The 27,461-nt window shown below is 42.4% G+C and overlaps 1 protein-coding gene across 1 annotated transcript in view; it reads right to left on the bottom strand.

The window, feature by feature from the left end:
• LOC131952901 (uncharacterized) overlaps positions 1 to 2,864 on the bottom strand; it is a gene marked incomplete at its 5' end in the record, with an annotated part of 17,992 nt that extends 15,128 nt beyond the window's left edge. The window contains 2 exon segments of the mRNA XM_059315838.1: positions 1,956 to 2,065; positions 2,643 to 2,864. Of these exon segments, the coding sequence (XP_059171821.1) occupies positions 1,956 to 2,065; positions 2,643 to 2,864 (332 nt within the window).
• Between the last annotated feature and the right edge of the window lie 24,597 nt (positions 2,865 to 27,461).

The following is a 27,461-nucleotide window of genomic DNA, read 5'->3' as shown; positions in this document are numbered from 1 at the left end:
CAGAAATAGAAACCAGCACAGACCTGCATCTCTACTAAACCACAACAACAATCCTACCCCTTGAGTGAGCACTGAAACCGGGCGTTGAGCACCATCTCGAACACGGGCTACCGTTGACTAGCTAGCCAAACCTCTGACTCGGCTACCTCCCAGCTGACTAACCCTCCTTAATCTGACCCTCATCACGAGTGGTCATCTCTAACGTTCGCCCTCCACTTCCTACTTGAACATAATCTCGCTTTGTTGTGTACATGCGCCGGTCGTGAGCCAGAGTGATCCAAACGTCGCACGTTTCTCACCAACCTTTGGACACTGTGACTCGAGTCAGCTGACCGACCCCCGCTATGATGCGAGCAATGCAATGGTTGACAAGCGGCTAGACATGAGAATACAGCCATTCAAACACCACCATTCACGACATCAACAATACAACCTTTTCTACGGGGTTTATACAATAGCCGGCATTTGTCAACCCTCCCCACCCCCACAACAATAGGGCCCTAGTGACGTCACAGGCCGACGTCCAGACGCTTCTTATCCCCCTCACGACTATTTGCCTTGAAACTTATCCCCCACATTCCTATGCCCCCCCCCCCCCCCACCGTCTATGTCACAACCCTAAGCTCACAAACGTACATAATTTCCCGATTGAATGAACTCAGGTGAGAACAAAAAGAACCTCTCTACTACTAGCCACTAACTGACCATTAGGGTGTTTCATAGAGTTTCAACCATTTTTTAAAAAGTTTTCTTTTACCCCCCCCCCCCCCCACACACACACACACTTTTTCATAAATTACAAAAAAAAATTAGCAGAGCCCGATCTAGTGTCGGTAAATGGAACCATATTTATTACAATTTACAATACAAAAAAAAAGTATTACAAGCTAAATAAATGAGCATTGTGGCGCCTAAATTCTTTTAAAGAGCACCTGACACTGGGTATACGCTGGGACACTTCATTCGATTATTAAACTGTTTAATACATGGATAGTGGTCGATAAATTGGCCTGTATTGTCATTGTTGAACTACGCACAACCTAAATTCATCCCTACATAGACCCCACATTCTGACCACACAGCCACCCCCACCCGTTCCCCACCACACAGCACCCCTCCCCCGCGCCTACTATACACACCCTTCCACCCACCCCTTACCCAAACACCCCTGCTCTACCAATCCCAGCTTCTCCATTGTCAACCTATTAGGGTCATTAGATAATTGTAGATAACCTCTAGACCAACCAGACTACTTGTACCCAAAAGCCCAACTTGACCGCCCCCCTTATCTGACATGGACCACTTTGACCACTAAGTTGACCTCACCATTCACAGCTTAGATTCACCACAAACGTGCAACGGTTGGTCTGCTAGACGGTAAACTAGGCGACAAGTCACGTGACTACCACTTAAAGAAATTGTACCGGCATGAATCATGGGAATGTAGCAGATTTGTATCTGAATAAATCCTTTGTTTTTTTTGTGCGAGGTTGTTTCCCGTATTCGATCAGCCTACATTTGTGTCAGAGTCATTTCCCCTGAGGTCATGGGAACTTATCTACACAAGTGTACGTTCTTAGAGGATGTGTCGCCTTGTGTTTCGAAGTGGGAGTTAATTGCAATGCCAAAGTTAGACACGGGCAGTGGCGTCGCTATGTCGGGTATCACCCAGTGTGGAACTTCGTGGTGTCACCCCCCTCCCCCTCCCCCAAGAAACAATTAATTAATCTTAAATGGAACTGGTTAAAATGCATTTTTCTCCAGTAGATTTTGCAATTTTTGCCTTGGTGTCACCCCTAAAATAGTGTCACCGGTGCGGCCCCCCCCCCCCCCCGAAGAGATGCCTGATAGAAACTCAGAAGTGCAGAAAGTACTGTAATAAGAGAAGAAAGTGCTATAAGAAGAACAAGATGTATGTAGTAAACTGGAGTAAAAACGTGAAAGTCTGACCGTACCAGTAGAGATAGGACCTCTCCAGCAGGGCGTATGGCTCGCCGTCACCTATCAGACCCTGGCATACACAGCACAGGAAACATTCAGGGTGGTACTTGTGTTCTCCTGCTACCTGGAATACAGGGGGGGGGGAGCAGTTAATTTGTGGGTAGTGGTCAACTTATAGGGGCAGTGGTCAACTTATAGGGGCAGTGGTCAACTTATAGGAGCAGTGGTCAACTTATAGGGGCAGTGGTCAACTTATAGGGGCAGTGGTCAATATATAGGAGTAGTGGTCAACTCCGGAGCAGTGGTCAACTTAGGGGAAGTGGTTAACTTATAGAGGCAGTGGTCAACGTGGGGGGCAGTGGTCAACTTATAGGGGCAGTGGTCAACTTAGGGGAAGTGGTTAACTTATAGGGGCAGTGGTCAACTTATAGGGGCAGTGGTCAACTCCAGGGCAGTGGTCAACTTAGGGGAAGTGGTTAACTTATAGAGGCAGTGGTCAAAGTGGGGGGTAGTTGTCAACTTATAGGGGCGGTGGTCAACTCCAGGGCAGTGTTCAACGTGGGATACACTGGCAGTTGTCGATATAGAGACAGTGGTAATTTATGGGCAGTGGTTTGATTGGATAGGCCTTTTTTTCAAACTAAGGTTGACCCCTACACACCATCTTCCATAACACACACACATACGGGTACACGACTCACCATGACAGGACCGGAAGTGACCTGTGAGCAGCCGTTACAGCGGTCCCCGAACCTGGTCCAGTAGTCCTTCCTGCAGTAGAGGTCACCGTGGTTCTGGATGTACCAGTTGTTGAGTCGCTTGCCACATGTGGTACACCTGGAACATAGAGGGTAGTTGTATGATGGGGCAATATATGGGGACATATGTACCAGTTGTTGAGTCGCTTGCCACATGTGGTACACCTGGAACATAGAGGGTAGTTGTATGAAGGGGCAATATATGGGGACATATGTAGCAGTTGTTGAGTCGCTTGCCACATGTGGTACACCTGGAACATAGAGGGTAGTTGTATGATGGGGGGACATATGTACCAGTTGTTGAGTCGCTTGCCACAGGTCGTACACCTGGAACATAGAGGGTAGTTGTATGATGGGGGGACATATGTACCAGTTGTTGAGTCGTACACCTGGAACATAGAGGGTAGTTGTATGAAGGGGGGACATATGTACCAGTTGTTGAGTCGTACACCTGGAACATAGAGGGTAGTTGTATGAAGGGGGGACATATGTACCAGTTGTTGAGTCGTACACCTGGAACATAGAGGGCAGTTGTATGAAGGGGGGGGGGACATATGTACCAGTTGTTGAGTCGCTTGCCACAGGTCGTACACCTGGAACATAGAGGGTAGTTGTATGAAGAGGGGACATATGTACCAGTTGTATGAAGGGTGCAGTTGTATGAATGAGGTAGTTGAATGAAGGTGGCAGTTTTATGAAGCGGGCAGTTGTATGAAGGGGACATTTGTATGAAGGGGGGGGGGGGGGCAGGTCATTCCCCCCTCCCATCAACCCCCCGGAGTAATACCCCCCCCCCCCCCCCGCCCAGTAGGATATTATCCCACTCCCCGGTCATAGCTTGAGGTACAGTTTAGGGTTGGGGCAAGAGCTTGGGTTTGTGTTGGCGCTAGGGTTAGGGCTAGGGTCAGGGTTTGGGTTAGGTTTAGTGTTAGGGTCAGGCTTAAACTAATGTCGTGTTGGGGTTATGTTTGGGTTAAGTTTTAGGCTGAGGTGAATGTTTAGGTTTAGGCTTTTTCTTAAGGTTATTAAATATAGTTCGAGTATGATATAGGATTCTAGGGGGGGAGGGTTAATTCCCCAGGGGGGTAATTGACAGGGAGTAATTGACGGGGGGGGGGTAATGTCCTAGACCCATGAAGCGGCAATAGATGGGGACACCTAAAACACACCCATCGCATGCCTACCACACCCAAAACATTCTAAACACACCCCTAACAACCTAACTACTCACTAAAAATAAAAGTAAAAAGCACAAACAGCCATCGAGCATTAATTGACAAAACCATTTCTCCCACTAGCAGAAAAAAAAACAACCCTCCATCAACCGCTGATGTAACTCCAGTACCAGCCTGCCTATCCTCCCACCATATCAATTATTCATTGATCAACCGCCCAGCCTCCCCCGCTCTCACGGTACGGCCGTCAAATCACACGGTGGAGTACTCTACACAAGTCACGTGATGAGTGCAGGTGCAGCTTCTGGTGCAGGTCGATAACTGTCACAGGCAGGTATAAGTGTCACAGACAGGTATCAGTGTCACAGGCAGGTATCAGTGTCACAGGCAGGTATCAGTGTCACAGGCAGGTATCAGTGTCACAGGCAGGTATCAGTGTCACAGGCAGGTATCAGTGTCACATGCAGGTATAAGTGCCACAGGCAGGTATCAGTGTCACAGGCAGGTATAAGTGTCACAGGCAGATATCAGTGTCACAGGCAGGTATCAGTGTCACAGGCAGGTATCAGTGCCACAGGCAGGTATCAGTGTCACAGGCAGGTATCAGTGTCACAGGCAGGTATCAGTGTCACAGGCAGGTATAAGTGCCACAGACAGGTATAAGTGTCACAGGCAGGTATAAGTGCCACAGGCAGGTATCAGTGTCACAGGCAGGTATCAGTGTCACAGGCAGATATAAGTGTCACAGGCAGGTCTCAGTGCCACAGGCAGGTATCAGTGTCACAGGCAGGTATCAGTGTCACAGGCAGGTATCAGTGTCACATGCAGGTATAAGTGCCACAGGCAGGTATCAGTGTCACAGGCAGGTATCAGTGTCACAGGCAGGTATCAGTGTCACAGGCAGGTATAAGTGTCACAGACAGGTATAAGTGTCACAGGCAGGTATCAGTGTCACAGGCAGGTATCAGTGTCACAGGCAGGTATAAGTGTCACAGGCAGGTATAAGTGTCACAGGCAGGTATAAGTGTCACAGGCAGGTATCAGTGTCACAGGCAGGTATAAGTGTCACAGGCAGGTATAAGTGTCACAGGCAGGTATCAGTGCCACAGGCAGGTATCAGTGTCACAGGCAGGTATCAGTGCCACAGGCAGGTCTCGGTGTCACAGACAGGTATAAGTGTCACAGGCAGGTATAAGTGTCACAGGCAGGTATAAGTGTCACAGGCAGGTCTCAGTGCCACAGGCAGGTATCAGTGCCACAGGCAGGTATCAGTGTCACAGGCAGGTATCAGTGTCACAGGCAGGTATAAGTGCCACAGACAGGTATCAGTGCCTTACAGGTCTCAATGCCACACAGGCCTCAATGACAAGCACAAGCCTTACCGTCACACATAGACCTCGCATGCAGGCTTTAATTCATGCCAACGTTTTAAATAAGATTAAAAACCCAATCTAACCCATTATGTTAGTGCTTAGCTTAAGGATAGTTCTACCAGTGTGCTGAGGTTAAATGATCCTCTCCCTAACCTCTAACCCTTGTCCGTGTTCACGTGAGTTAACCCTACTCTAATCTCAACTAACCGAGTGGACTATCAAGGTCGTCCTCGCCCTGATCAAATCAATGAGTCAGCTCATCGATACATCGATATTTTAGGTTCATCCGGTCTATCGCATCAACACAGGGGCGGTAAGCACAGATTAAATGGAGATAAGCACCGATACAAGGGCGGTAAGCACCGACACAAGGGCGGTAAGTACCCACACAAGGGCGGTAAGTACCCACACAAGGGCGGTAAGTACCCACACAAGGGCGGTAAGTACCCACACAAGGGCGGTAAGTACTGACACAAGGGCGGTAAGCACCGACACAAGGGCGGTAAGTACCCACACAAGGGCGGTAAGTACCCACACAAGGGCGGTAAGCACCGACACAAGGGCGGTAAACACCGACACAGGGGCGGTAATCACCGACACAAGGGCGGTAATCACAGACACAGGGGCGGTAATCACCGACACAAGGGGGCGATAAACGCCGAAATTGTGCTTGCTCACGACCGCAGCAATAAAATCTTTAAAAACAATTACAATCACAAGACAACTGTGTAAACATTGTAACTATATTATTAACTGTCATCGATTATCTTGGTTTAAAAATAACTACCATCACACTGAAATTACGCTAGAAATTACGGGCACCGTAAGGCGTAGGGAAAACAAACAACTCGTGCATCAATATTTTAGCGTTTCTAAAAATAGATTTACATAGAACATAAAAAATGACTTACATAGACAAGCCTTTAGCTTTCAGTAACGATAACTCCTGCCCCATGTCAACTCGAGTTGTGGTAACAGGCGGAGCCACAAAAAACACGGAGGGTGCAGGGGTGTCTCAGGTTCCGAGTTCTATCAGCTGAGGGGCGTCCCGGCGCCCTCCATAGCACCCCATCAATCCACTTCCAGACAAACCCCAGTCCATGTTACGTCACAGGGGTCAGTTATAAGGTCACGGTGTCCACTTGACCTGACCGGCATGCCGCGTAAGACAACTGTAGGTGCCGGAAACGTGTGTCTTCAGTAACGTAACGTAGGTCCTCACAAAGTGACAAGTCTTCAAACACAGAAATGTCCTCACAAACTGATAAATCCTCAAATACAGAAAGGTCCTCACGAACTGGTAGGTTTTTAAAACCAGGTACCTCCTCAAGCAGATAAGTCCCCAACACCAGTTAGATCATCAAACGTAGAAGGGTTCTCACAACAAGGTGCGTTCTTAATCAAAAGATAGGCGGTTAAATCTAGAAGGTCCTTAGAATTAGTTAGGCCCTCAACATTAGATAGGTCTTCAAAAACAGTAAGGCCCTTCAAAACAAGTTATGTCCTCAAAACTAGGTATGTCCTCAGAACTAGACAGGTCCTGAATAATAGTATATCCAGATGATTACGTATATCATGAATACAACAGACCATTAACAAGAATTATGTCCACATTATCAGTTACCTACACACAATACAGCAGCTCATCTTTATAAAGTAGTTCCACAACAAGAAAGTCCTCAAAGAAAAATTATTTCCTCAACAGAAATCTTGTGGGACCACTATGTAACAACACTGTTTACATCTGGCTATTAAAGAAACATTTCACCGTCCCTACACGTAAACAAACAGAAAAACAAATGAGCCAACAAGACTAGGAAGCTGCCTCGTTGAACCAACACCAGGTGGGGATGACTTGCCGCTCATTACCGCAATCAATTCACCTGCACCACGTCACTAATTACAAACGTGAAACATCCACATGTCCGGTTCACGATTCCACAAGCACGATTCAACAACATTTGTATTACACACAACTTTGTGATGTAAACATTGTCACTGTGAGCAATAAACAGATGCTAAACCTTATCAAGAAACAACACACCTTTTTTGTATGAAACTCCACACAGCTTTAATCTATCGCTGTACTCGTACATCTAAATACCGCAGCGTCTAAAACATATAAAACACAAGCCGGAAAACTCCGCGGTCAACCAGTGCGGGATCCGTATCCATGGCAACATTAAAAACCTACACCGTTCACAAGCACGAGTTAATTATATTTATAGATAAAGTAAGTGCCAGAGAAAATAGAACCACTCACAACAAGAGTGTAAGAAAGAAAGGACCGAACTGTTGAGTCAACTCTGTCGATACCGGCGTGTGTCACAGCAGACGACAGGACGGTGACTCACCCAGATGGAGTCACCGTTCTTTGCCCAGCAAAACAAAAACTCCATTTTTTTTTCTAATTACAAACCGTAATTAAGTACATAATTAACTTAAATCATCGAAACTATTGAGTTAATAAATAATGTTCTATTTAAACACATTTTTAAAACATTACAACGCAGTTGAAAAAAAAATCTATAACTACAAAGATATAGCAACGAATGTAAAGTGGATGAGAAATTCGCGAAATAATATCGATTTCTGGTGTAAAACAGCGCAACCATCGCGGCAAGATGTCAACTTAAAATGTTAGAGAAAAATGCCGCGCTTGCAGCTTGCGTTAGCGTAGAAAGGGCAGTAATAAATTGACTTTATCAGAGGCTAGCAAACAACGTGAATAGAACACACTTGATGCCAGAAATAGTTGGAGACAAATTTGTTTTATTATATCGATCAGTTGCTAGCAGCGTGCACGCACACAAGCACGCGCGCGTGGACACATACTTGGTGTGAGAAGACATAGACACGCGGACACACACTTAATGTGAGCAGTGAATCACACATTTGGTGTGAGCAGAGAGCCCAGTTGTGATATCAAATCAAGCGATCGTTCCCGTAGCTTCAAGGAAATATAGGATTGCCTCGGCCACACCTTTACCTACTAGATGTGATACAACATCAACACCTAAACACAAAGATAATGGGACGGAGTGGTCTAGCGGTAGAGCTGGACTGCTAATCCGTAAGTCTCGAGATCGAATCCGGGTTCAAGTCAGCAGACCGTCCCTGAGTCCACCCAACTCTGATGGGTACCTAACTCACGTTAGGGAAATTAAAGGCGGCTGGGCATAGTGCTGACCACACTATCTCTTCATATGCCGAGGACACAGAAACAAATGAACTCTACTTCACTTGCCCCATAGACCGTTAGGTTTGAAAGGGAAACTTTACTTTTTAAACTCAAGGATAAACTACACAATTTAAATATGAGACGCCAAGACTGGGCGCTGACCCGAAAATTTCAAAATTGGATCCCAATCGGGAACACGTCTGATTTGATGGGTTCGTGGTCTGAAAGGGTATGTTACTTATCCTTGTAACACAATATCAATACCTAAACAAAAACGTTGAACTATACACAACAATACCTAAACAAAACCGTTGAACTATACACATCAATACCTAAACAAAACCGTTGAACTATACACATCAATACCTAAACAAAACCGTTGAACTATACACATCAATACCTAAACAAAACCGTTGAACTATACACATCAATACCTAAACAAAACCGTTGAACTATACACATCAATACCTAAACAAAATCGTTGAACTATACAACACCAATACCTAAACAAAATCGTTTAACTAAACACATCTGTACCTAAACAAAACCGTTAAGCTATACTACACCAATACCTAAACAAAATCGTTGAACTATATACACATCAATACCTAAACAAAATCGTTGAACTATACACATCAATACCTCAACAAAATCGTTGAACTATAAACATCAATACCTAAACAAAATCGTTGAACTATACACATCAACACCTAAACAAAATCGTTGAACTATATACATCAATACCTAAACAAAACGTCGTACCGCACACTTCCTATTTGAATTATTAACGGGAACAATATGAACCTATAATATAATAAAATAAATGACTCCGAAAGAAAATTAATTTAACCATGACTAAAATCAGCAAACGATTTCTCCATGCCTCGACAACGTAAAACTGAACCACGAGTAGAAACATTAGAGTGAGTTCCCCTTTGCTACACCCAGCCAAAACAAACCTCGAGCGACATCCGAGGGGCGATCCATCTCCCAGCGGCCTCAGTTCTCAACTCCACACGCCCGGGCCACTCACCCGGGTACAAAACAACCCCCGTCACGTGACTAGGGAAAGCACCCCGGGTCACGTGGTCCGGGGTAAAAACTACCCGTGAGTAAACAAACAGCCGGATGGAATTGTTTGCGTCTACAGCCGGCAGCATCTGTTGGGTGAGTGACCACTAGGAAATGTAAACCATTAGCCCCGACTAGGCTGTTTCCAGAAAGTTCCAGCGTGCAAGAACTACAACAATTTGTCCAAAGCACACAGTCCAGCCTCTAGCAATCCCGTCTAATCTCTCATTCTCCAAGCTTATCTCCCCACCCACAGCGATACTCCTCGCCCCACCCCCCTTCTTCAAGTCACGTCCAGACCGCGCCAGTCGAACAGAAGGTCCGGCCGTTCCACGAGTTCTCAGGTCAGCTTGACCGCACGAGATAGGGTCAGTGCCAGAGGGGCCCGAGTGTGTGCCAGACACGCAGTTTTATTGTCATGTAGACGCCGGCTTGCGCATTCTTTACATTACTCGTTTGCTTCTAGCCGGCTCAACTGGTGGGGCGGGGGGGGGGGGGGTAATCTATATATATAATTCTCTTTTGGGAGACGCTAGAAAACAAGCTGTAAACGCGCTCCCTACCTCCCCACCCCTACATGGTCTTAGTGAGCTGTGTTCACTCTAAATGTTAACAAGCAGAGCCGGGTTATGTGACGACTATTAGGGGCAGATAATTTAGTTTGAAACGATTTTAAACGTAGGGGGGAGGAAGGGGGGGGGGGGGGTATGGTCCTTAACGAGCTACTTATAGTGTTTTAAAGAAATATTTTCAGTGGCAGCGTTGGTACTGTCGAATTCACAAATTATGAATTACTGAAAAGTAGAAAAAACAACAATTAAATAGCGGCGTATGTTATGCCGCGGGCCGGCTCGTATACAGATAAACGTAAATTTGCTGAACAAATAGTGGGTTCAGGGCCGGGACGTGGAGGGGGGGAGGGGTGATAATAGTGATACAGTTGTAAACAGAAAAGGGAGAGGATGGGGGTTTATAATTGGGGGTTATGCTGGGGAATACAGATAAACATAGTTTTGCTGAACAATTGGACAGGATAATGTGGACTCATGAATGATAATAGTGGATACATGGATGGTGTATGGATAAGTGGTAGAATTTTCCTTGAGCCTATATATTAATATGGATACTATTAACTTTACCCAAGTACACTGGATTACCTATTTGTATGGATGCGTGTTTCACGTCTTAACAAACGCGTGGGGGAGTAGTAAAAAAAAAGGAAAAAAAAATTAAGCACGACCAAGTGAACACAACCAAACTGGGGACGTGATTCTACACAATACATAAAAACTAGGACATCCTATCAGAGATGAATGACCACTACCACGCCCCTGTCAGTGGGTAAATGCCATCAGATATCATGAATAGCTGGCCACACGACCAACCCACTGTTACAGACACATTAGAGTACAACCCAATTTTATTTCTATTTCCTCAGAGCCTAGTGTCGCCACTCACCACCCAACTCTACTGCACCATACATCACACCATCTCGAACATCAGCTAGAACACCACCTGATTGCCAGTCGGAACAAAATGGAGCAGTTTTGTGATCAAATGACACGACATTAAAGTGTCACCGCCATAAGCTAGTGTTAACATTTGCAAGTGTCAACATAAAAGGTTGAATCTGTCGTACGATTGATTGAAAGGTTTACAGTAAGTCAAGGACGTTTATAGAACTCGAGTCTTGTCTATACAGAACATGGTGCCGATACAATGGTAGAACATGGCCAAATGTTACATATGTAGAAGATGGCCCAATATTACAGAAAGAAAATGGCCCAGTTTTACATTTGCAGAAAATGGCCATAATGATACACATGCAGAAGATGGCCCAATCTTAGATATGCGAAATTGTTACATGCGCAGAAAATGGCCCAAATGTAACATATGCGGTAGATGGCCAAATTGTTACGTGTGCAGAACATGGCCCAGCAGAAGATGGCACCTCATGTTACATGTACGACAGATGGCCCAGATGTCACATACTTATGTAGAAGATGGCACAAATGTAAATTGTGCATAATATTGCTCCAAAAGTTTCATGCGTACAAAATGGCCAAAATATTATGTAAACAAAAGATGGCTCCATGTTAAAAGAGCATAAGATTGCTTATTAGAACTATAAAGCTCAACTAAACTCCGTAAGGACACGCTGTACAAAAGAAGTAGGCCCTATGCCACAACACACAAGTCACCAAACCCATTTAGTTTAGTCTCTCCGACAAAGGCTTAGAGAGTCCAAACATAAATACACCGGTTAACTCTCCTCAACTTAAACACACACTACGCGACCTGGTGTTAATTACTTTTCACCTGGTACGCTTCTTCAGGAAATAGACATCCATTTGAATTACCTGAGTGCGCACCTGTTTACTGTTAAGAGTGCTAAGGTAGGGGGGGGGGTGTAAGGAGGGGGTGGATGGAAGTACGTGAAGCTGAAATGTGAAAGGGTTCGTCTGGTTGAGAAAGAAGTGGAGAAGGTTACGGGGTATGTGAGAGAGAGAGAGAGGGGGGGGGGGGGTGTTTGTTCTAGTCTTAGGCGTCATCTACATTTCATTATTTCTTGCTGGCTAGTTATTACACGTGATCTTTACCTATGTCGTGAGTACTTACAACACAGCTTACCTAGTGCAACGGAGAGAAATGGCGGCTGGTGGTAGTACCTCACACGATGGTAAAATCTTTATGTCGTGACACCGTGTCTTCAGATCATGTAGTGGCGCCCCCAGTCACACCCTGGTGGCCTCTGTCTACAGATAACGTCGTGACACCCGCTGATCCAGATCACGTCGTGGCGCCCCCTGCCTACAGATCACGTCGTGGCGCCCTGTCTACAGAATACGTCGTGACGCCCCGCCCTGTCTACAGATCACGTCGTGGCACCCCCTGTCTACAGATCACGTCGTGACTCCCCCTGTCACGTCGTGACGCCCCCGTCTACAGTTCACGTCATGCCCCCCCCCCCCCCCCCCTACCACTGTAGTGTTGTGACTGAGTTTGTTAAAACGAAGCAGTCAACAAGTGCCGCGAATCTCTGAATGGGTCTAATGTGTGTGTGTGTGGGGGGGGGGATGTGGGGTGTTAGCTAGCGTGGGTGGGGTAAGGGGGGGGGGTAAGCCCAGCGCTAGCGGCAGGTTGTAAGACCCGTCTATCAGCACAACTTATCTGGTAGATTTTAAGCTGCAGTACAAGCTGGTGGGGAGGTCAAGGTCGACTTCATTCTTCCAGCCCAGATGTAAACAAATCTGAGAGCAGTGCTAGAAAATAATATCAGCTCAAAGAAACTTTTTAAACTTTTTGTGTTTTGGTACAGTTCTACAAGGTAGCCCTTAGCCCTTTGTAGAACCTTTGTAGAACAGACGCTGTTGGTGTGTGTGTGTGAGTGTGTGTGTGTGTGTGGGGGGGGGGGTGTTGTAAACCAGTCAGCTTGAACCCATTCAACGCTTAAACACGTTGAGGGTAAGAAATGTAAATACTACTGCCAATACAGCGTGTATATTCCTCAATGGCGAGCTGGTCTTTTTGAAGGAATGTTGTCTTTATTTACTACATCAAAACTACGTCGATACGCTGCTGGGGGCTTCGGGACACACAACAGCATTATTAGAGATTAGTTTACACAACAGGATCTTTAGAGATTGTTTCACACGACAGCTGTATTAGAGACAAAACTGAGAAAGATTTGGGCACAAAAACTTAACCCGACCTAATGAAGCAACAAATCCGACATAGACGTCTATAATGTTCTATTTCAAATAGGATTTAAGATTTTTAAATATCCGTCGATCAAAAACTGTGGAGTTTGCGTCCTTACTTCACAGCAATTCTCATTAACTCAAAACAGCATTTGATTCAACTAACATAATTCAAGTGATTGTATAACAACAAAACAACATAGTTGTACTACCTCCGACCTCTATGTTAACTAAAACAACAACCAACCGTTTTAACTTTATTCACCAAACACAGGTTATAAAAAAATCGCCTTAATGAAAACCAGCAATGTCAACAATAGCTACAATAATGTATTGTAGTCTACTTAAGTAAACTGCTTTAAAAACTTCTATAAAACATACCTGTTTAAATAAAAAAAAAGTAGATTGATATGTAAATGAGACGAATGAATGAAGACAGCGAAGATCTGATTCAAACGATCGGGTACAATGTCTAAGTTCTTTATCTAGTCAATTGTATAGGGGTTTTTATATAAGCTATGTTTTGTGTTTTAATAGAGACTTGGTGTGTAGTTGAGGTAGACATTACCTGGCTACGTCATAAGTACACAGGGATCAATGGTATAGTACACTCACACTTACGTTACAAATATGGGACTTCTACATACAGACTCACACTTAAGTTACAAACAAAGGACTTATACATACGGACTCACATACGCTGTAAAACTGGGACTTTAAAACACACAGACCCACACATAAGCTATAAACATGGGACTCTGAACAAACAGACAAACATATGCTATCAATATAGGACTCAGACATAAATAAGCTATAAACGCGGGACTTTAATCACACAGATTCACACATAAGCTATACAAGTACACAATCAATTGGATGCTGACAGTTGAGACTATCTAACAACTTCTACAGGTCATTCTACAACATCTGTAGGTAATCAAAGACCTTTATGACAACATACTATATCAACAGATTGTCCATCACTATCGAGAGACAGATTTTTACTCTAGAGTAAGTTCAATGACCTGAATCAATCTCAACTTCAATCTTGACTCCCCCAAGGCCTATGGATGATTGTTTTTAACGAAGGGTCTTGCAAAACCTTTTTACTAATACCACGGTAAATATTTCCAGCAGAAAAACACAACACTTTTTTTAACAGTTTGCTGTCATTTCAACAACATATAGATCTACTTTAAACTGTAACTAGTACTATTTTGTTAATTCTGCTACGACATCATCTGCTGATATCACGGTAGCTCAGTGTTCATACACCAATTGTAATTTGTAATTTTATTGGTCCACTACATTGAGGTGGTAATAAATAACGCATTAAATTGTCTAGACAATCGTGTATGTTTTCTACCAAACTATTTTACGTTTACGGAAAGTAAATTTAAATTCCCATCAATCAAGTTCAAAAAGAAAGAAAGGTAGGTAAAAATAATAACCTAGACTAGATGACAGCCTAATCCTAGCCTCTATTGTCCCACATGAATTTATACTGGACCAACTATAGGAGACGACACTTTTTGTTCTAATCACGACAACAATGAATAAAAAAAAACTAGCACAGCGTTACAAAGGAATATAACTTAACAAGGAAACCTTTTAACAACAAACACCTTTTTTACTATATATAAAAAAAAGCTTATCAATACTAGCATTATATTATGATTTTTACACTTGGATTAAAATTAAAGGTAAATGCAGTTTTTAATAAAGTCATCCTAAACAATAATGACGTTTAAATCCCCCCCACCCCCACCACCATAATAAACACGACACGTTACGTCACCAGTCAACCATATCATAACACCGTCACGGTTCATCGAACCAACACACGCATCCTAACCCTGCCCTATCTCAAGCACATTCCAAAGTATATTTAGGCCAATCAACAACCACATCTGGTGTACTTATTAACCCGTGGAGCATAACGAAGCAGCGCCACAGGCAGTTACCTAAGTTGACATCTTAATTATAAAAATTCATTAGATAAACATTCCCTTTATTACTGCGGTGATATCCCCTTCCGACACGGTGGTCATGTTTGTACACATGTGTTTTGACCAAAACAATTTCTAAGTAAAAAACACAAATTTTAATATAATTTTACACTATTGGTATTCCGGCACCTCTTTACTACAATGTAAGCACGAAGTTTCATTTTTTAAAATTACTTTACATTTTCAACATTCAAATTGGAGTTGAAAAAACTGTTAACCTCAATTTGATGAAACTATTTGAACATTTAAAACAATTATTGAACTATTTTTTATTCTCCAAATAAAGTGTCTCATACTACTACTTAGCAATTAGCTTTCCACAACAGCATGTTATAAATAAGTGGTTACTGACACTTTACTCTATTGTGACACGTTGTACATTTTTGTACACATGTCATAATTTGTATAACACTTGACCGATGGAGATGACATTTGGTACACCATATCAGGACACTACGTCATTTTCCATACATGGGATATTTTTTTACAAAAATCCTGAGGTCGTGTCGGAAGCGATACAAAAACAATTGAACAAAGAATGGAAAATAGGGGATGTTTTATCACATAAAAACAGAATTTAAAGAGCAAGATCATACTTTTACAAAGCGTCAGAAGAAAAAAATGTTTAGATCATCTTCAAATTTCTCGCCGAAAGCTGTGTTTGAAAACAAACAAAACCACAAACCCGCCAACTATTCAACAAATCAACACGGTTAAGAACTTGAGTCAACACCGCAGGAGAAAATATTTACAGACCGAGCGCTAGTCGGGGAAGTCCGCCAGTGATGGTCAGCGTGCGCCGTCCAGCATTCTTTCAGCAGGCCGGACTTGTGAATTCCATTCCAAAACCTTACACTCCAGATAAAAAAGACCATCTTCTAGATTACATTCAACGCTTCAGATTAAAAAGGCCATCTTCTAAATTACATTCCAAAACCTTATACTTCAGATTAAAAAGACCATCTTCTGAATTCCATTCCAAAACCTTATACTTCAGATTAAAAAGACCATCTTCTGAATTCCATTCCAAAACCTTATACTTCAGATTAAAAAGACCATCTTCTGAATTCCATTCCAAAACCTTATACTTCAGATTAAAAAGACCATCTTCTGAATTCCATTCCAAAACCTTATACTTCAGATTAAAAAGACCATCTTCTGAATTCCATTCCAAAACCTTATACTTCAGATTAAAAAGACCATCTTCTGAATTCCATTCCAAAACCTTATACTTCAGATTAAAAAGACCATCTTCTGAATTCCATTCCAAAACTTACACCTCAGATTAAAAAGACCATCTTCTGAATTCCATACCTAAACCTTATATTTCAAATTTAATTCTAAATTAACTTTCCACACTTCAGATTAAAAAGACCAAATTCTAAATTCCAAAGCAAACCCCAAAGTTCAGACTGAAAAGGCCATCTCTTAAACATTCAATTTAATTTAAAAACCTCCCATTTCAAACTAAAATGCTCTTTCCAACCCTCTCAGCTTAGAGTAAAAACCCCATCTACAAAATTGTCTAGAAGCACCCATCTTCAGACAAGACAAACCAGACACTGAGCAATGGAGCCATCTATTTTAGGCGGTGTGTTGATGCATGTCTATACAAGATTGTTTATTTTCATATTCTCTATTTTCAGCACTTCCAAATGTAGCATGTGCATACAACATTCCCCCCCATGGAATTTTTGATTCTATGATGCATGTAGACCTGTGTTTGTTTTTATTTTATTATTAATAAAAATGTTTTGGAGAAACAGGAGTGTTCGCCTCATGAATGTGGCAATGTACGCTAAAATTACACAATCTTATCCCCACCGTCACACAATGGACTCGTCCAAAAGATGGGGAAATAATGTGATGTTAGCTACAAAATGGTAATAGTACTGTCATCAAGATTAGTTTATAAAGAGGTAAGACTACGTTACGTTATATATAATTAGGTACAAAAAAGGCCTTTATTTTGTAATAGCATAAAGCAATTTACTAATTAATTGACTTAAAAAGCTGAAATTAAAGTACCGCTAGCCGGACCGTGATTTACAATCCTTAAATTACACGTACGAATAACCGGAAAGTGATTTACAAACCTGAAACTACATATACGGATAACCGGACAGTGATTTACAAACCTGAAACTACACATACGGCTGACTGGACAGTGATTTACAAACCCTAAACTACACGTACGGCTAATCGGAAAGTGATTTACAAACCCTAAACTACACGTACGGCTGACTGGACAGTGATTTACAAACCTTAAACTACACATACGGCTAACCGTACAGTGATTTACAAACCTTAAACTACACATACGGCTAACCGGACAGTGATTTACAAACCCTAAACTACACGTACGGCTGACTGGACCGTGATTTACAAACCTTAAACTACACGTACGGCTAACCGGACAGTGATTTACAAACCCTAAACTACACGTACGGCTAACTGGACAGTGATTTACAAACCCTAAACTACACGTACGGCTAACCGAACAGTGATTTACAAACCCTAAACTACACGTACGGCTAACTGGACAGTGATTTACAAACCCTAAACTACACGTACGGCTAACTGGACAGTGATTTACAAACCCTAAACTACACGTACGGCTAACTGGACAGTGATTTACAAACCCTAAACTACACGTACGGCTAACTGGACAGTGATTTACAAACCCTAAACTACACGTACGGCTAACCGGACAGTAATTTACAAACCTTAAACTACACGTACGGCTAACTGGACAGTGATTTACAAACCCTAAACTACACATACGGCTAACCGGACAGTGAATTACAAACCCTAAACTACACATACGGCTAACCGGACAGTAATTTACAAACCTTAAACTACACGTATGGCTAACCGGACAGGGACTTTCAAACCCTAAACTACACGTACGGCTAACTTGACAGGTACTTACAAACCCTAAACTACACGTACGGCTAACTGGACAGGTACTTACAAACCCTAAACTACACGTACGGCTAACTGGACAGGGACTTACAAACCCTAAACTACACGTACGGCTAACCGGACAGGGACTTACAAACCCTAAACTACACGTACGGCTAACCGGACAGTAATTTACAAACCCTAAACTAAACGTACGGCTAACCGGACAGGTACTTACAAACCCTAAACTACACGTACGGCTAACCGGACAGGTACTTACAAACCCTAAACTAAACGTACGGCTAACCGGACAGGTACTTACAAACCCTAAACTAAACGTACGGCTAACCGGACAGGTACTTACAAACCCTAAACTACACGTACGGCTAACCGGACAGTGATTTACAAACCCTAAACTAAACGTATGGCCAACCGGACAGTGATTTACAAAGTATAAACAAGCTTGCAGGAAGCCGCAGCAACAACATAATGACCAGATGACACCCTACTTGACCCCTAGTGTCATGCCAAATGTCAAATAAATAACTAGTTCAACATTAACACCCTAGCTGCCCTTTATTCCTAGTTGTTGGTCCGTAGACCTACTTTCAAATGAGAAATATACTCGCTAAATTGCGTTCACTATACATATATATATATATATATATATATATATATATATATATATATATATATATATATATATATATATATATATATATATATATATATATATATATATATATATATATATATATATATATATATATATATATATATATATATATATATATATATATATATGTATATAGCTGTACATATATATATTCAGCAAAAAGAAAATACCTTCCTAAGTATCCAATCACTACAGAATAACTAGAGATACCAAATCTTCTAAACGATTACTCCTACTAACACAATACAAACGCAGGAAACACAAGAGCTCGTCTATCTCAAAACCACAGAACTCTCTAGAACACCGTAGAACATAGGTAGGAACGCAAGCGGACACATCTACCTACGCAGGTAGCGGCTGGAGCAATGACCCCTCATGTTGACACCTCCCCCCCCCCCCCGGGGCCTGACACTCGTTGATCAAACACGCGCTCCTTAATTACATCAGGGATGTGAAGGTCACTACGGGGGATGACAGAGAGATGAGCGGACACTAAGGTCGGCCTAGGTGTTTGTTTTCTCTGTGTAAATACGACACCAGTGATACGCTAGATGTAAACAGTTTCAAATACAACACCAGTGATACGCTAGTTGTAAACAGTTTCAAATACAACACCAGTGATACGCTAGATGTAAACAGTTTCAAATACAGCACCAGTGATACGCTAGATGTAAACAGTTTCAAATACAACACCAGTGATACGCTAGATGTAAACAGTTTCAAATACAACACCAGTGATACGCTAGATGTAAACAGTTTCAAATACAACACCAGTGATACGCTAGATGTAAACAGTTTCAAATACGACACCAGCGATACGCTAGATGTAAACAGTTTCAAATACAACACCAGTGATACGCTAGATGTAAACAGTTTCAAATACAACACCAGCGATACGCTTGATGTAAACAGTTTCAAATACAACACCAGCGATACGCTAGATGTAAACAGTTTCAAATACGACACCAGCGATACGCTAGATGTAAACAGTTTCAAATACAACACCAGTGATACGCTAGATGTAAACAGTTTCAAATACGACACCAGCGATACGCTAGATGTAAACAGTTTCAAATCAGTTTTATACAACCTAAATCACTCTCACTCACACTTTTAGTCGAGGCGTTGATAAAGCTCAATGACGTTATGACAACATAGTAAAACATGTTTCTCTGATACTTTGATCCGTAGAATTTCATCCAATGACTTCAGTCCTAAAAGTACCGAGATGGGTAGTTGCCGGTTACTGGACGGGCGGCATTTGAAACGTATTAAGGCAACTGATATACCGGTATCAAATGCAGATAAAGCAGAAGCACTTGCCGATTGTACAGTAGTACACGACACAGCAGTACCTAACGACGGTACAGAATTACCGGCCTACGGTACAGCATCTCCTTAGCACGGAAAGGTATTTTTTTTACGATACAAATCGGCCTTATGAATGGGCTATGACGTCACAACGTTTACCACGCAAATGTCATCGTGTCAAGTGACGTACACCACAAGGTCAGCCACGGCCTGAGACCTTTTTTCCCCCAAGTCCCGGGTGATCATGTACAAACAGTAAGGGGGAGTAACTAACAAATTACTGAAACAAAGAGCGTTAACAGACAGTTACAGTTACAGGTAGATAGTATGAGCTGTCGACCTCACATACTTGACCAACTGTTACTCTCACAGCTATTAGACAAGAAACTTTCATACAATGGACTGACCTTACAGCACATTTAAAATACAACCAGATTCTAGCGTCGCTGATACTTTACTAGAATCTATTTGACATTAACAAATAGCTGCACAGTCAAACGTACATGTCTAATAGTCAACCACTCTGCATTTGTCGGTCAGTGTTTCTTTCAGACTTTTTTTCTCCGGGGGATTTGGGGATGGGGATGGGGGGGGGGGGGAGACTTCAAACTTTGGGGGTGGGCGGATACTGGTAAAACTATTATATTTCCTATATAAATTATATTTTGTACAGGGACCCCCCCCCCCACTCCCCCGAACCTCCTCGAAGATTTGCCTGAAAAAAACACTACTCTGTCGGTTCATGACCCAAAAACGATGTCACGACATTTAACATTTATTTACACCCCTTTGTATTTTATGTGAAACTCCATGAGCCGCACAATTTAAGGGGAGATAAACCAATTACACAATGCTAGAGTTGCCGGTCGTGACCAAATGGTATAATTACAGCATGACTATGAAATCAATTACAACATTTTACATTTAATATAAAAGCCGTTGATAACTAACTAACCATCAACTTGCCTACACTGAGAATTGGACACACAATTTACAACTGAGTTCAACTTTTGTATTTACTAACACGGGTCCAGTCTAAGTACTAGAACTCACCGTCTGCAGTGGTCACATGTCCGGAGGGAGCACGTCACAACACAACCGTTGGGCGCCATCTTACAAACTCTATCACCGACCTTACCACAGTACTAATCAGCGGGGGTGGGGGGGGGGGGGGGGGGAGAGGGAGAGACACTCAGCTCATCCCATCCGCGGGTCGTCAACATAAACACTATCAGTTCAACTACAGATCTCCCTGTTTTCAGAGTCACGTGATAATCCTTTAGATCTCGAGCACCTGAAGACATGCCCCTCTATAGGTGAGACCCCGTCCCCCATCCCCAGGCCCGGAAAAGGGGGTGGGGGTGGGCTGCACCAGGCTAATCCGGCTTGGTCTTGGTCCAGTATCGGGAATATCCAAAGTACAACTACAACTATAAATAGATGAATAGGTGGTCAGGTTTTCTCGTGGTCAGGTTTTCTCGTGGTCAGGTTTTCTGGTTGTCATTTTACCTTTAATTAACGGGTAATCAAGGTAATTACTGATTTTCTATTAAATCAAGTTTTTGAAAAGAACAAAGACTCAAGTTGTGGCCAAAAAAAAACAACCCAAAAACAACAACAACATGAAAGCTACAATTCAAATATGAAACCATTTCAAAAACTTAAAACAACAGAAGGACAGGAATGTTATCCTATCTAATTTAACGATGAACTATGTGAAAAAAAAAGGCGGAAAGGATACACTTTATAACAGGAAATGAGTACAATACACCCAGGCATTAAAGGAAACACGCCGTGCCTTGCGGCGACTGAGGAAAGAGTATTGTTATCTCAAACTAAATGGTGAGATCAAATACCAATATAAACAACACGGCGACGAGATAGTACAGGAACAATCCAATCAGATACAGAGATCTAAACAAGAAAGTAAAACACTCGACCATTGACCCCGTGATCTAAGTACCTACGGACATTCCGCTCCACACCCCCCAATTATATGAGGACTGAACTCCCCTCACCCCGTTATACGAGGACTGAACTCCCCTCACCCCGTTATACGAGGACTGAACTCCCCTCACCCCGTTATACGAGGACTGAACTCCCCTCACCCCGTTATACGAGGACTGAACTCCCCTCACCCCCAATCATGCGAAGATAGTTGCCCTCACACTTTCGATTATGTGATGAACCCCCCCCCCCCCGCACACAGACACAACCTCCAATCATGTGTGGACATCCCCCCTCACACCTCCAATCATGTGAGGACATTCCCCCCTCACACCTCCAATCATGTGAGGACATTCCCCCCTCACACCTCCAATCATGTGAGGACATTCCCCCCTCACACATCCAATCATGTGAGGACATTCCCCCCTAACACCTCCAATCATGTGAGGACATTCCCCCCTCACACCTCCAATCATGTGAGGACATTCCCCCCTCACACCCCCAATAATGTGAGGACATTCCCCCCTCACACCTCCAATCATGTGAGGACATTCCCCCCTCACACCTCCAATCATGTGAGGACATTCCCCCCTAACACCTCCAATCATGTGAGGACATTCCCCCCTAACACCTCAAATCATGTGAGGACATTCCCCCCTAACACCTCCAATCATGTGAGGACATTCCCCCCTCACACCTCCAATCACTGCAGGTCAACACGAGGACGGGAGTCACGTGAACAATGTTTGAACACGCCAGGCTGGCACTTGACTAATGTAAACAACACGTGACCGCTGTATATCCGGGACTTACCTACCACACCATCAGTAGGTCAACTACCCAGACATCAGTAGGTTAATAAACCAATCATCACAAGGTCCTTTACCTAATCATTACAAGGTCATCTACCCCAATCACCACAAGGTCATCTATCCAATCATCACAAGGTCCTATATCCAATCATCACAAGGTCCTATACCCAATCATCACAAGGTCCTATATCCAATCATCACAAGGTCCTATATCCAATCATTACAAAGTCCTATACCCAATATCCCAAGGTCCTCTACCCAATCATTACAAAGTCCTATACCCAATCAACACAAAAGCCCTGTACCCATTCATTATTAAGTCTACTGCCCAACAATCACAAGGTCTTTAACCCAATCACCACCAGGTCTAATCAATCATCACAAAGTATAATCAATCATCACAATATCCTCTACCCAACCGAAGCAACCTATACGCCTGTTACAACTAAAACTGTATTTAGCGACACTGATAAAAAATCGCCGACCTAATTCCATTAACTTTTCACTAAACCAACTAGGAGAACTTAGCAATGAAAAGCAAACCATGACTCATCTATATGAATGGCTGCCTTATTTAAAATGTCTTCAGTGTAATAGACGACGTTTTGTTCAATGACTCAAGAATAAAAAAACCGTTTAGATAACATGGACGATACGATTACATTGTTGTGGTGCAGGTAGTTTAAATTGTGCAAAGGGTATAAGACTGGCCTACGTTTACGTACGGTTTTAACCTTTAAACCCTTCCCCCCACCCCCCACCCCCCCCCCCCCAACACATATTTTACACCTTTCGAAGCATACGGTCATATAAGTGTCAGACTGCTTTAAATGACGACAAAAATCCCCTCCCCTCTACAGGCTCTCTCTCTCTCTCTCTCTCTCTATATATATATATATATATATATATATATATATATATATATATATATATATATATATACATATATATACACATATATATATATATATATATATATATATATATATATATATATATATATATATATAGTAGTCATTTTAATTTCCGAGAGAAAGCACGAATGCTACATATCATTTACTCCCCCCCCCTCCTCTCTACCACATCCTTACACACGTAGCAAATTGTTACTTAAGTGTCACCCCCCCCCCAAACACCACACCTAGGTTTACATAGAAATTTATTTTGTTGGTAGCATTCCATCATTCAGTGAAACCAGAGTCCCGTCTTCCTATTCCCCAAGCATACAAAGCATGAAGTCAAATTCTAGACTCAATATTTTAAAATGAAAAGTGATACAATCCAGACCAAAGGCCGGTAACTTTAAACGGGATGTTGCATAAATTATATAACACTTTCCACCCTCCGCCTACCCCATTTTTTTAAAAATTTATTTAAAAGGTCACAGTAAAATCTCATTGAAATTACAATGCGTAGTAAAACTCAAAAACAGTCGAGGTAAAAATAGTCGAGTAAAACACTAACATAACCTTACAATGTTTGATCTACAAAGGTAAAGTCGTCTTTGTTAAGAGGAAGTTGAATTGATTGTCCCCGGTGTTACATCACATGAAGGAACTACTAGACTAGTTCTACGCTACACTGACACTAATTATCTACTCTACATGGCTAAATTTAGAACAACCTTTCAACACAGACATTACGTATCAATGTTTCATCTTCGTACACTACAGCATTATAAGAGAATTGTTAAGGCAAACCCTGGCAGTATTTAACAGTCAACACGGAGCTACAGTTTCATTGAAGAAACGATGTTTGCTGAGCACACATGAGCAGCAACTTGGCAAGGATTTTTGAAAGTTTATCTGGCTATTTCAGACTGGGATTTGTTTCTGTGTTGGGAAGGACATTGGGAATAGTTTTAAATTGGATGCTGAAATGCGTTTTAAAATAATTTGATTTTGAGATCGGGAAAAAACATTGTTGCAACAAACTGTGAGTATGGGGGGGGGGGGGGGGGTGGAGGTTACAATTTTAAAAAGTAGTATAGCATCAGCTTCTACAAAATTCTATCATACACGGACCTTCTTCGTTCTTAATTGTTTATTAGATATTAGCTCCAATAAAATTAAGGATTACATGTCAATGACACTTAAACCTTTGAATTGACCCTTTTTTCCTCTCTAGATGATCATTCAAAACAATTTTCTACCCAAGAAGAACAACCATCAAGCCAGCATTGTTTGATTTTGGAGTTTTCTCTCATAGATGGGTTGCTATACCCAGCTAGCGAGCCTCATCTGTCCGAAGGTTTGAACTCGGGACTTTAAGCTAATAGGCTCTCTCCCTCCCGACCACGCTGTCCTTACGGTCCACTGATTATCTGGCCCACTAAAGACGTACGGCCCACTAGACATATGGCCATCTAAAGACGTACGGCCCACTAGACATATGGCCATCTAAAGACGTACGGCCCACTAGACATATGGCCATCTAAAGACGTACGGCCCACTACACATCTGGCCCACTAAAGCCATACGGCCCACTAGACATATGGCCCACTAAAGACGTACGGCCCACTAGACGTCTGGCCCACCAAAGACATACGGCCCAATAGACATCTGGTCAAACCAAAGCTATACGATACAACAAACCAAAGTATAATATATTCCATGAGTCACCCGACCCTGAAATCCGCACCATATACATCCGTACAACAAATCTCCTTGACAGCTTTATCCCAGGTTATTCAAGTCTACCACGGCAAACTGTCCTTGCTTGTATCTAAAACTGGCAGGGAATGTCTGAGATACTGGATACCTACCAGGTGGTGTGTCATCCCCCGCCCCCCACTCCCCAACTCAGGCCATTTCATAATCTTTTTCATTAATAACAAATGTTATTAACAGTCTATACGATTATATTAAGTGCCCTGTAAATAATGGAAGGTCCCTGGTGCAGATGAAGTGGAGTTCATCTGTTTTCTCTTACTACTGCATTATACATGGGCAGTCTGGTCAGCTTGCCCTAACAATAAATTATTCGCTGATAGCAGCCATGGTAGGTGGGGGGGGGGGGGGGGGGGGGGGAGAAAGGGTAAGTAGACACCCAAATCCTGTGATTTGTAACACAGGCGATTCATAATCTGGGGGATCTTGTGTGGAAACAGAACGGACGTCACAGACATCGGATACTGGCGCTAATCAGCACAGCAATTTATCACTAGCCCATGACTCATGGAGATTCATGTCTTGTATGTGTTCTTGTGTAGAAGTAAACATACATACACATATACAGGTCAGTTTATCACTAGCCCGTGGGAGATTCATGTCTTGTATGTGTTCTTGTGTAGAAGTAAAACATACACACATACATACATGTCAATTTATCACTGGCCCGTGGGAGATTCATGTCTTGTATGTGTTCTTGTGTAGAAGTAAACAAACACATACATACATGTCAATTTATCACTGGCCCATGTGAGATCATGTCTTGTATGTGTTCTTGTGTAGAAGTAAACATACACATATACAGGTCAGTTTATCACTGGCCCGTGACTCATGGGAGATTCATGTCTTGTATGTGTTCTTGTGTAGAAATAAAACATACACACATACATACATGTCAATTTATCACTGGCCCATGGGAGATTCATGTCTTGTATGTGTTCTTGTGGTAGAAGTAAACATACACACATACATGCATGTCAATTATTATCACTGGCCCGTGGGAGATTCATGTCTTGTATGTGTTCTTGTGTAGAAGTAAACAAACACATACATACATGTCAATTTATCACTGGCCCATGTGAGATTCATGTCTTGTATGTGTTCTTGTGTAGAAGTAAACATACACATATACAGGTCAGTTTATCACTGGCCCGTGACTCATGGGAGATTCATGTCTTGTATGTGTTCTTGTGTAGAAGTAAACATACACACATACATACATGTCCAATTTATCACTTGCCCATGGGGAGATTCATGTCTTGTATGTGTTCTTGTGTAGAAGTAAACATACATACACACATGCATGCCAATTTATCACTGGCCCGTGGGAAATTCATGTCTTGTATGTGTTCTTGTGTAGAAGTAAACATACATACACACATACATGCCAATTTATCACTGGCCCGTGGGAAATTCATGTCTTGCTATGTGTTCTTGTGTAGAAGTAAACATACACACATACATGTCAATTAATCAGGCAGGGATTTGTTTCTGTGGGGGAAGGACATTGGGAATAGTTTTAAATTGGAATGCTGAAATGCGTTTTAAAATACTTTGATTTTGAGATCGGCGGAAAAACATTAAGTTGCAAACAAACAGTGAGTATGGGGGGGGGGGGGGGGGGGGGTGGGGAGGAGGGTGGGCAGGAATACAATTTTAAAAAAGTATAGCATCAGCTTCTACAACATTCGCGAAATGGTTCAGCTAATCATAAACTGCCCTTCTTCGTTCTTAATAGTTTATTAGATAACTTGAGTACCGTTACAGCTAGGTTGATGAAATTTCATATATAAGTATTTTATCAAAATCGTAGATCCGTAACAACTTTTGAGCGATTTCTGATAACCGGAAGTGATACTTTTTCTACTTTGAATTTTTCAAAAGCCTATAACTTGAGTTACTATTTCCGATAGATAAATGAAATTTCAGATGT

The sequence above is a fragment of the Physella acuta genome, unplaced genomic scaffold (assembly GCF_028476545.2).
Source record: "Physella acuta isolate Inbredline_101_S28 unplaced genomic scaffold, ASM2847654v3 ptg000894l, whole genome shotgun sequence".
Taxonomy (NCBI): domain Eukaryota; kingdom Metazoa; phylum Mollusca; class Gastropoda; family Physidae; genus Physella; species Physella acuta.
This window is presented reverse-complemented; position numbering and strand designations above follow the sequence as displayed.